The following is a 12,485-nucleotide window of genomic DNA, read 5'->3' as shown; positions in this document are numbered from 1 at the left end:
ATTTGCTGCCGTTCCTTAGCAACAGTACCGTAGTTTACAAATGGCGGGTCTGGTTTAACTAGGACACTAAAGAGGGAAAGGGATATCTTCATTCTTTGATAGTTTATGTTGTGTGAAGCCTAAGGGAACAATCCAAGATGAATGTCAATCTTGGAGAATATTTCCGGACAACTTTCGAGGATAAACTCCTCGTGTGAGTACAAAAACTTCTGCTTGAATCACAAAATAGTTTTTATCATCTTTGTATCATTACTGGTTACAGTAGCCTACTGTATCGAGTTCCGTTACAAAACAAATGCTACAAAATTATATCCATGTCATCTAAATGTTATTTTCCTTGCATGAATATTAGCCAGAGATAGCTGACATACAGCTGGCCTACATGTACATGTACATTATAAAGCTTATTTTTTCTTCACCAGTAAATAAATTCTACATGTGCAACAGTGTACAAAATTATGAATATTCTCTCTGATTTATTATGTCATAAAATAAGATTATACTGAAGCTTACTGTACATGTTCAATGACAGTGGCAGAAGTTTCTTTTTTTTTCTTTCAATATTTCCATTGACTGTTGTAGAACTATTAGTATAATATACTATTGAAACTATCAGCTAACATTTGTATAACAACATCCTAGAATTTACAGTCAGCAAAAGTATTTGATTGTCACTCTTTGACAAGACTTTTCAACTCATGACCAGTAGAGCAACTCAATCTCTAGGCTTTCTGGGCTGAAACTTAAATTCACTCTTCCAAAATTGAAGAAAGTGCATACAAGACCCTAGTCTGCCGTAATTCAGAGTACTGTTTGTATCTGTCTGGAAACATACAATAATGTATCAATCAAATATTTTAAACCAAACTGAAAAGCTGGCCAACGAGGCGCTGCATGCTTTGTCAGCAAGCCGCCATATACCCTCAAGAGCAGCAGATTCTAGGTAGAACCAGATCGCGTCCAACAATCATCATGCATTCAAATACACATACAAACATCTAACATATATATGGACGCCTTAAAAGACTCAAGCCCAGTTTCGTAACTCAAAAACAAAAAATAAACCCAAAAACTCAAAAACAAAAAATAAACCCAAAAACAACATACAGGGGTATTAACAAAACACTCTATGCTTATATAGGTTTGCCATTTAATAAGAATACAAATTTACATTTTCAACTCAATGTAAAAAACATTTCTACAACAGAAAGATGCCGGAAAGAGAAGATGACCATCTTACACCTGCTACACGTCTTCTTGAAAAAAGGAGAGAGATGGCAGAAGTGGAACAAGCTCTTGCAGCACAAAAAGAGGTACAGGGTGTTTATAATGTGATTTCCATTTTCACCTCATATCTAGGAAAAGTTTTCTGTGAAGTTATACTGTTATTTGTGGGTTTTTTTTGGTAGCTGTCACATAAAATTTTGTAATTTTGTCATCATACCAAATTCAAGAAAAAGTCATTACATAGCATTTTTTTTTTAAATTTTGAGCAATGCATACCTGCATCTCTTTATGGAATTTATAGTCAGTGTGTTGCTTCCAGTAAAAAAAAAAACAATAAAAAAATGTGTAATAAGAGAGGAGGCGCCATTAAAACAAAGATTTCAATATTTTTATTAATATTACCAGTTGTGAATAGCAAATTAATTCTATCACCCTAGTGACTGCTTTAGTATCGTTTCACAATTTTTTTTTCTTCTTTTATCGTAATTTGTCTTGTTATTATTTGTGTTTGCTTTTCTTAGGAATTTCAAATGAAGATGGAAAGTTTACAACAGAGAAGAGAAGAATTAGAACGGAAGGAGTACCAGCTGAAAGAATCCCTATTAAAATTTGACCATTTCTTAAAGGCGAGTTTTTCAAAATGTTCAAAATTAATGAGATTATTACAAAAATCTATGAATAATAAACTACTTGTTTATAAATGTTGCATCCATATGCGGCACCATTGCAAATGCTATTTCTATTTATATCCTGATGTCCAAAATTTAATGAAGATATATCCCTTTAACATATTCATTATATTGATAAAAATTAAGACCTTGAAGACAGATCATGTCTGATGAAATGCCTTAAATTAGAACATTTATTATTCTATTTATAGTATTTTGATGTTCAATTGTTTGCTATTTTTAGGATAACGACTCCAAACGTGCACGGGCATTAAAGAAGGCTGAGGATGAAAGAGATTCTAAAAAACAGAAAGACAAAGAAATAGACAAGTAAGCTTATTAATGTAAATTTTTGTTGGAACAAAGACACACAAGCACAAAGTAAACTCCATCGTATGGATTTTACTTTGTGCAGTATGTGTCATGCTGGTGGAAAGAGAAGAGACACTGATGAAAGCTGATGACTGCCAAGCCATTTTTTTTTCAACTTTTGGTCAAAATCTTGATTTTATGTACAAATTTGCTCTTGCAAATATCATTTAACAGAAAATTCAAAAAAGTGAAGTGTTGTTGATTTATTCTAAAAATAAGATTTTCATAGAGAAACAGAGGGAGGAAGATAATAGTATTGCTGGAATACTTAGATTGATAGATGCCTTCATAAGTCTAATTGAATTATTGAAAAAAAAATGGCAAAATAAAGATCTTCCTAGCTGAAAAATATCAATTAATTGAGAAACAAGAGGAATGAGCATTTAAAAATCTGTATCGAAAAAAAACCCAGCCTTACATCTCTAAATATTCTCAAAAATGCTAAATTTCCAGGATATACAGCTAAAAGTACTGTAGTCAAAACTGTGTTTAATCTTTCTCTTGCAGATTGAGAGATGAAAAGGGTTCCTTGTTAAAAGAAAAGGAAAAACTCCAAAGTAAATTAGAAAAATACACGATATTCCACAAATATATGGAGAAGACGTTAGAGGCTGGTGAAGAGTTCCATGAGATGCGGGACATCATTGCGAGGCATGATACACTAGTCGCCACTCATGGTGTAAGTATGCACTGTATTATAGCATACCAAAACTTAAGGCTCCGTCTGCGACAATGGATGATCAGTCAATTTGATCCCAATCAAATAATAAAAAGAATAAAAAAAAAAGATACATTGTGGTTGGCTTTGTGGCTTGAAGTTGGGTAATACTCTCTGTTGCAAAAAAAGACAATGATGAATTATATATATAATTATACCATAATTACTAATTAAAACTGCCTAAATTGCTGAAATTGTGTCAAAATTAGGCAAAAATAATGAGTTGTATAATACCTGTAATGCCTTATGAATTTCAAACCAGTGATTTCTAATTGAGTGGTCTTCATTTTAATTGCGATTACAGAGCTATTTTTTTGTTTTTATTCATTAAATACAAACTTTGTTTTAAAGTTTTTTTTAAAAATTAAAAACCAAAACCAGTCAATGGGAAAAAAGTTACTTATTGTATTTGTTTTATTTCAAATATGTTGCTAATTTGATGTAATTTTTTTTAACTATTTGCTCATTACAAGTGATGTATTTCTTTTTTATTACAGATCTGTATTTTTTAATTTATCCATTTTAGGACTTAATGGACCGAGAAAACCAGAACCAAGCAGTGATTGAACAACAGAGACAAAATCTAATGAAATATACAGAGGTCAGCATATTTATTTTTATTGAACAAAAATAATAGTTTTTATGAAGTTTTGTTATTATTAGTAAAAATATCAAAAAACTTCAGAAAGATATTACTGTGAACTCATTATATTCTGTGGAGTTTAATTTTTGTTGATTTTTTTTTCTTACCAAAATCAACAAATTTATGTTTCCATGAAAATTGGTCTTACTAATTAATGTTATTTCGAAGTACTGAGGTTTTACTGTGACATAGAAAATTATACCATTTTGCCAGACATTTACCAACATCATCAATCAAATAACGGTAGTTGCATTTGAAATAACATCTATCTTTTACAACCTGAGAAAATGATCTCTGTACTTTGATGATTAGTTTTATATTATTTTCAGTTTAGATAAATTTATAAGAATTTATGTTTCAGGAGAAAAATAACCAAATTCTTTCCTTCAATAATCTCTTATCTGGCCTACAAACCCGATTGGACGAAGCTCAAAGTGAGGCTGTGTTCTGGGAATCAAAGTGGACTCATATCAAAAACACAGCCGCTAAGAAAACATTGGAGCTAGGCAGAATAAAAATGTAAGTTAAAAAAGAAGCTTTAAAAAATTATGGATTTCATATACATGGTAGCTCCTGGTGATGTATATAGGTTTGCTAATAGTTTTTATTAGAAAACACATTTTCAATCATCATACTTGTTCAATTTCAATTTCAATTTGAATCTCCATACTGTATACAGGGGGTGGGGAGTGGGAGGGGGGAGGGGAGTCATGGCCTTCAATTTAGAAAAGAAAAAAAGAAAACATTATGAATAGGATTATTTATGTTCGATATAGTTTATGTACTTAAAGCATAAATCAACTAATTCAAAATTTAACGCAAAACATTTCGATAATTTTCAAGTAGCTTAAATTTTTGGGAAATATAAGACATTGGGTCTTTTGTCTGATTTCAGGGCTGCACACAATTTATACCAGCTAGTAAAGCGACATCAGAAACAGTCAGGTTCAGAAGAAGACACTGCTGAACAACTGCACCAGGTAAGTGGAGAGAGTGATCTCCCTTTCACCAGAGTGATCTCCCTTCCTCCCACATTATGCATTGCCAAGTGGTTACCATCCAAACTATGTAGTTACCATCACAATATCTTAGACTTTTTGAAAATCTGTATAATTTAAAAAAAAAAAACAACACTTTTTTTGCTTTCAAACCCTTATTACTTTGAAATAATAGGATGGACATCAACCATTGTTTCAATAATATTGAAACAATGAAATACAATTCAGTGATAATGTTCACAATTTCAATTTCAATAACTATATGTCAGAATTCAAAGAAAGATTTCAAAGTTATAGTCTCTGGTTTTCAGCAATTAAGAGTTTTAACATTTTACCCATAAAGATAAATTTGAGAATATAATTAGGGACTTGGATATATTTGAATATTGTATGAATTTATGGGAAATGAAAATATTTACAACTAATGTATATACTTGACAACAATACAATTTCAAATATTACTATTATGATACTCTGAACAAAAGTTATTGTTGTTGTGATGGAACTTTTTTGAAAACTCTTACTTTGATTTTAGTATTAAGAATATTAAGAATGCTTGTTTCTGCACTGAATATAAGAAATCCCGATAGAAATATTAAGAGAACTGGATGGTAGCCATTTGGCGTTGCTGCACTTTACCCCAAAATTTGAAGAAAAATAAATCCTGTCAGGTGAAAAAATGAAGGTAATATCTTTCAAAAGTCATGAAAAGTTTGTTGTTGATAACTGAAGAACTAAAATAACAATACATATATACTCTGGGGATGGTTATGGCAAATTTTTTTCAAGAACATGTAATATTCTAATTAAATTTGGTTTAGGTTTTAATTGAAATTTAATGGTGTTTGAAGGTGAATGTTGTATAATGTAATTGAATTTTAGCGGTAAAATTTCACATTGTTTTGTCTGGATGTTGAAAGAGACAAAATCTGAACAAGTGGCTAAAAAATAAATCAAAAAGAGTGAAAAAATAACATATCATGTTTCTTTTTTCTTTTTCAAAAATAAAAAAACTGTGATTTCCTGTTCATTAAGACATCTATTGAAGAGTTTAAATTCAATAGTGAAATTTTACCTTTTGAAAAATAATGATGCTAAAAGGATGCAAGCTAAAAACGTGGTTAAGGGTTTTGTGTAAGTTAATTTGGGATAAGCTATATTGGTGAAGCTGTATGTATAATTAACCATTTTTATTGTATTTTTTTGTCAAGTGAAAATGAATAATTTAACTTTTATTTTGTTATCATTTTCAGTTTATACCAGTAACCAAGCAGCTGAAAGTCTATTTCATTAGTTATTACATATGTCTAAATTTACTCTTATTTCTATCATTAAACTTCCTATCACATATTCATTCATTATCATGCCAAGTTTCTTTCACATTCATTCAGCTGAAGGATATACCAGCTTACCATCTTAAACAAACCTTTTATCTTTTGTTTCTCCATTTTTCTATGGAAACTGATATTCTTTTATTAGTTATCATTCTCAGATTTATTATCAAAACTTGCTACATTGGAAACAGTTTTTTTTATTAATGAAAGTAAGAAATTTCCATCGCTTTTTGCAATGGTTTATCTCAAATAGTTATATTCTTATTTTCATCTTTTTTTTGTCTGTTTTATCAACATTATCATTTTGCATGTCTGTGACGTTCTTTCCTATCAAAACTTAAAACTGTTCTTACCCTTTCCCTCTGATACCGTACATTGATTTAAACTTGTTTTTCTATTGACTGTCCATGGACTCTCTGCTTTCCCTGATATATGCATGTTGATTTTTATTCCATTTCTACTCCAAATCGCCTGAACTCTGGTCCCAGGTTCTTTTCTTTCTCCAGGACTTGGCAATCAATCTATCGATACAAATTTGGTTTCACAATTTTTGAGAGAGAAAAAACCGTTGATTTTTTACAATTCTTTCATCATTATCAGAATTGCTCTTAGGCTCACTATGCAAACAAATCTAGGACAATGCTTGAATTATTTGACATTTACTTATTTCAGCGTAATTAAATTTTTGCGCAAATAATGTAATGTAATAAAAGTAGCTCAGTGATGGGATTCGGGCAATCACCCCATTAGCAACATACGCGTATTATAAACGTTAAACAGAAAGTGCAATTGGTGCAAATATATTTTAGAGCAGTATTTCTAGCGCAGAAAACGCTAAAATAAGACTACCACTAAGATATGTTTGTTTGCAGTCTGATCAACTCGCAACCCAACAATACGTTCTTCATTTTGAGAAATCTAAATACGGTTCTTTAGTTTAAAGATTACTATATGTTTATGACAGATAAATGTTATATACTGCAAGAAAAAGAAGATGTACCTTAATTTGAAATACCATAGAATTTTATTTCATGTCAGAATTATTCTAAGTTTTCGTGGAAATTCATAGAATAATCCACGAGATGAAAATGAAGTTAGAATTAAAAGAATCAACTGTTATTTCATTAACACACTCTTGAATTGGATATCAAATTAAACGAGACAATGTTGTTTGTCATCTTTATATGTGTGCTTTCTGTGTGTTAGCTTTCCATCACTGTTCACGGACAGTTTTCTCTGCTAACCTTTCACTCTGCTATGTTGTGCTATTGTGATGCTATTCGCAGCTTTTGCTATTTTTGTTGTGCTTCTCTTGACGTGCTATTGACGCTTGTCACAACTTCTCTGACGCTTGCTGCATGTAATAGACCAATGCTTGTTGTTGTGGTTTCGGTATCAGAAACTAAGCTCTATCTTAGTCTTTCTTTTTAATTTCGTTGAATCTTTTTAGGAAGCATAAAACCGTTTTTAACGTACAGGTTTTTAAAAATTTGAATTATTTTCAAAATATAGATGAATATTTTACTTGATATATATCTAAATATTTAATGCTTCCAATAGGATATTTTTTCGTGTTTAATTTCAATTAAGCCTAAATGAATATGTTTATGAGGCTATATGAACGGGTGAGATGATGCACAAAGTAAAGATAAATTGCAATGCAACATAAAATGAAAATAAAATAATTATAAAAAATGTAATCCTAATAGGTTTTAATATTCTCTCTAACACGTTTGGAAACCACAAGTTTATATTTTTACACATGCAATGCTTACTCACTGACCTTAAACATTTTAAAAAAAAAAGCGAAATGATTGGAGTTATCAAAAAATCCCTAATAATTAAAAATAAGAGTTTCCCAAAACCTAATTAAGTCCCAGACAAAATATAAATACAGACTTGTGAAAAAAGAGTAAAGATAACAAAGATATACCAAGAGTATATCCTTTTGGTCCGGAAAAACATAAGGATCCCTTATTCATCAACAGTGAACTATACCGGCCATACGAATGTAGGTCACAGCGACACTCACTATCAAACCCTTGTGAAATTTGAGTGCTATCAAACTTCAAACCAAATTCATATTTATATAAGGAATATATTTTTATTTTGTTGAGGTTATGAGGGTATAATGATAATAGATCACGTGTAAATTTTATGTTACCCGGCGAATTTACACGGGCTCCATTATCATTATACCCTCATAACCCCAACAAAATAAACATCTGTTTCTTATATTGAAAGTTTTTCATGTAAATGAATATTATTTATTCCAGCGACAGTTACATGTTTTTTTTTATTAAATACCCATATTTTTTCTCTCCCGTCATCGGCAACGAATTCGATTAAACAGCTGATTAAAATCGAGTTATTCATATGTTCCCACCAAAAGTGGGTTCATGACCCCAAGTTGCTACGCCAGTGACTATTCAGTCTTTACAGTTAGCTGCCTTGCGGGTAGGTATCGATTGTTACGCCATGGTTTTGTGAGCGCAATTCACGCCGTTTTCTCCGAAAAGTATGACGTTACGCTCGCAAACACATGACGTCACAATCAATACCTTCCCGCAAGGACAGATAACTCTGTCAGTGCAAACTTTAAATATTTAACTATGTATTCTGAAAAATCAGGTAAGATATTTTTTTGAAATGCTTAAAGCATGGTGAAAAAATCAATTATAATAATAAAAAATATGAAACAAAAAAGAATAGAATAAAAAAATAAATCAAATTAAATAAAAAAATAATATAAAGCAATTAAAAAGAAAGTTTTCATGATATTTTTAAAGTTATTAATTAAATGATTACTATCACTGTATTAATAGAAGAATATTTTTCTGCATGCTTTGAACCCTGTTGCAGTGATTCTATATTTAACAACACGTAGCCTTTCCTAAGCACTAGTTAGCAGTAGTTCACATTTCTTAGTAAAATTAGAACTAACATTTTCACCAACACGTCCGTCGCCCTATGTATCAACTTTAAGCGTCAGACCCTATTGATGAATCTTCTGCTCATATCAGGTGAGAATAATCGTGTATAATGGTAATAATACAAATATAGTGGTAAATTGTCTATAGTGGTACATTGTCTGTAGTAGTAAATTGTGTGTATTGGTAAACATGTATTGGTAAACATAGTCTATAGTGGTAATAAATCATCTATAGTGTTAAAAATGTCTAGTGTAAATTATCGTCTATAGTGGTAGTAATTTTAGAGTGGTAAATTGTCTATAGTGGTAAAAATTCTATAGTGGTAATAATACATCACCGTACTTAAAATTATCACCAATTGGAAAAAAAAGCGAAAGAAAGCCAATAGACGAAAATAAATTGAATATATTAAGTTTTGAACATCATCGTTAGTCAATGCTTCTGATTACTTTGTATTCCATTCTGGATTGTGACGTGACCAGAAACCTTGGCTAGCGAAGATGATTTTTTTTTACTTTATGCTGAGGTGAAAGAGGTATTGGCTGTTCCATCAAACATACAATGTATTTTGGTTCAACAATACGGATTGATAAAGAAATTAATGTAGTTACACTATTATCCACGTTTGTTTTATATATATATATATATAAATGAAATCCTAAGTTTCTAAGTGAAATTAAATAGACCACATGCTATTCATCGGCAAAACCGATGGAACATATAAGAAAAAATAGCATGATAATGACAGAATAATGAAAACGCTTGGTCTTTTCATTTGTATCGGAATTGAATTTATCAAAGAGATTTGTTGATTTTTGGAAACATACTGATACTATTTTGAAATGCACCCAGCAGTTACTAGGCACTAGTATATATTTAATGATAAATCAACCATTACGTTTCTTGAGTACAATCCTCTCTAGTTTTTAGCATTGTTAAAAAATCTTATGTGTAATGGAATTGTTACACGAGTTGAAATGGGATCTCCGAACTTTTGTCTTCTCATCTGATCGCAATCTGGATTTAAGAATAGTTTATCACGCGTTAGAGCGACATTAATTTAATTTCTAAAATATTTTTTCTCTTTCTTATTACAGGTTCAGATGTTCTTAGAAGATCTTACAGACATTTGCAAGGAACTGAAGAGATCAGATACACTGACGTCAAGTTGTATTACGTCATCATAAACACGTCCCCATTCCTCTGCCCATGCATGCCAATTTCTGCCGCTTTGTTCGTTCATGCATCCTGCTATCTCTGGAATTTCTTTGTGATGATTCTTTACAAGTCTGCATGCAAGATTATTTAACAGCGTTAAGGTGGTCGAAAGATATTTGCTCATTTATATAAGAAAATTGAAAGAAAATTCAATTTCGAACAAATAAAATTATGACACTGAAGAACTTTAGTTTCGCAAAAAGAAGAAGAAAATTTGTTGAAATTGGAATTGAAAGCGAGGGAAAATAATTGGTGAAAAAATACCGAAGCTACACATATCATTCTTTACTATTTACATATTATACGGAATGAGTTGTCTTAATTTAAGATACAGAATTAGTATGATTTGAATACCATATATTGCTCTTTCACCTTAACGCTGTGTAGATACTATCACCAACTCCAAAAATCTCGGCTTATTCTACACTGTATGTAGATATCTCAAACTCCCGAACTCTAGGCTTACTCTTTGCTATATGTAGATGTCATCAGCTCCCAAAATTTAGGCTTATTCCACACTGCATGTAGAGATCACAAACTCCAAAAACTCTAGGCTTTCGGACAGCTATACTGGTGTAAACTTTTATTAAACCAGTGATTGAAAATGCCAAAATAACCCGTCAAAAAGATTTAGAATGTTGATTAATATTTCAGATCCGAATGTTCATACAAGATCTTACCATCATCACAAATGAGATTCGCCGGATGGAGTTATCTGGTGCGTCCATCGCTCCGCCGTCATCGAGTTAATTCTACTACCTCCGTCTACCGCCATTATGGATTTTGTCTTAAATATTTCCAGTGGAAGTTTATATTTGTTAAATCAGACAGAAAAAAAACCTTTTAAAATGATGATTAATCTTTCACTTATTTATTGCTATTTATATCATGTTGCAGTGGTTACAATTTTAAAGTATTTCTTCTGTTTTTGGTTCTATCTCTAATTTCTTTGAAAAAAATATTTGCATGGGTTTATTATTTATGAACTTTGAATTAATGCTTTACATTATTCAGGAAAAAAATAGTTTAAATACTGCATTTATATGTGCTCAAAGGATGGCTAACTAGCATATATAGCATCATGTGGATTAAATGGAGAATGTTATTTATTATATTTGTCAACCAAAAATTAATAATATGGCTTTTTGTGGCGAAGGTTTAGATAAAAAATATAGGAGAAATCAAAGCAAATATTGTTTTGTTAAAATATTCTTATAGATTAAGCCTGCAATATATTTGAACTATACGTAATATAATATCTACATAAAAAATAAAGAAAAGAGTTATAACAAAAATGGTAATTATGTTTTATGAACTAATATTAAACTTGCTTTTGTGCGGTAAGAGAGGCTTAGCATTTATCATGAATATTACTTTTTGGGTGAAAACAAGAGAGAGAGAGAGAGAGGGAGAGAGAGAGAGAGAGTGGATGAGACTTGCTGAAGCATGATAGACGAATGACTGGTTTGTTATATACTTTGTACAATAAACAATTTCAATTTTAAAAGTGTTGAATTATCATTTTCTTGGTCACTAAGAATAATCTGTCTACCATTGGATCATCCGGCTCTTTATCTTGTGAATAAAACTTATAAAGATATGAATGTTAGAGTACATGTGAAAAAAGTAGATGTAACTTTCTACCTAAATTCTAATTTTATTACTTTAAAGACAGGGTATAATCTAAATGAGGTTATAAAAAAGTTTTCTTTCCCGCTTACTCCAAAACAAAATGGCGAAAGAAATACAGATCATATCGAAATTACTCACTGCAACTCTAACGCTGCTCTTTCTTTAATAAGTTTTATCATTTTTTTCCACGATGAAATAAAATTGTCACTGTGAAATCTTAAATAAAATAAATTATCTGCATACTGTTGAAATATTTAAGGTTTTCAACCATGTGGCGTGTTGTTTAGTGAAAAATAATATATTACTTGTCGGATTATATTCTGTCAATGTGAACGGCGCAGTGCCATCTTCTCGCCAACTAATAATCACCAAATCATTGTTACCAAGTTCAGGCCCAGTCTGAATTAGAAGCGTTAAAAAATTTGACACCGTGACACATATATGATATCAGGGTACATCGTAAATTTGACGCTATTAAATATATGGATTCCGTCAACAAGTTATAAAAAAAGTTAGGGTCAAAGTTCAAAATATCGACCAACCAACAGTTTTATCCAACATCTAGCACGTTTCTGCATATTCAATGCCTTGAGAGTGGAATAACATGACTTATTGTACTGTGGTAGTAACGATATAGAATTCTGACAGCGTTGTGTATATAACTATTGTAGCTTACTATACGCCTAAACAAACGGAAAATCATTTGATTTCCCAGGAGCATCCAAAGCCATTTGCAGAACTG

General features: G+C 31.0%; 1 protein-coding gene across 2 annotated transcripts; it reads left to right on the top strand.

The window, feature by feature from the left end:
• Nucleotides 1-28: 28 nt before the first annotated feature.
• Nucleotides 29-11,618, top strand: LOC138331244 (coiled-coil domain-containing protein 42 homolog). Of its 2 annotated transcripts, none has more exons than XM_069278746.1 (9): nt 29-193; nt 1,208-1,313; nt 1,749-1,853; nt 2,140-2,225; nt 2,775-2,946; nt 3,512-3,586; nt 3,990-4,147; nt 4,524-4,608; nt 10,766-11,618. In XM_069278746.1, exons 1-9 carry the CDS (start codon nt 138-140, stop codon nt 10,859-10,861), a joined length of 939 nt encoding a protein of 312 aa, XP_069134847.1. In that variant the 5' UTR covers nt 29-137; the 3' UTR covers nt 10,862-11,618. The 2 variants fall into 2 exon arrangements, with proteins under 2 accessions (XP_069134847.1, XP_069134848.1); XM_069278747.1 differs by having other exon boundaries at nt 9,991-11,618.
• Nucleotides 11,619-12,485: the final 867 nt, after the last annotated feature.

Source organism: Argopecten irradians, chromosome 9, assembly GCF_041381155.1.
Source record: "Argopecten irradians isolate NY chromosome 9, Ai_NY, whole genome shotgun sequence".
NCBI classification, from domain to species: Eukaryota; Metazoa; Mollusca; class Bivalvia; order Pectinida; family Pectinidae; genus Argopecten; species Argopecten irradians.
Note: the sequence above shows the minus strand (reverse complement) of the source record. Positions and strands in the feature narration are given on the sequence as shown.

What these genes read in the sequence shown, in the direction of transcription:
- LOC138331244 (XM_069278746.1), top strand. Translation starts at nt 138, where the DNA reads ATGAATGTCAATCTTGGAGAATATTTCCGGACAACTTTCGAGGATAAA. An exon ending in CACTAGTCGCCACTCATGGT is followed by an intron (nt 2,947 to 3,511) that starts GTAAGTATGCAC and finishes TATCCATTTTAG; the next exon opens with GACTTAATGGACCGAGAAAA. An exon ending in GAGCTAGGCAGAATAAAAAT is followed by an intron (nt 4,148 to 4,523) that starts GTAAGTTAAAAA and finishes GTCTGATTTCAG; the next exon opens with GGCTGCACACAATTTATACC.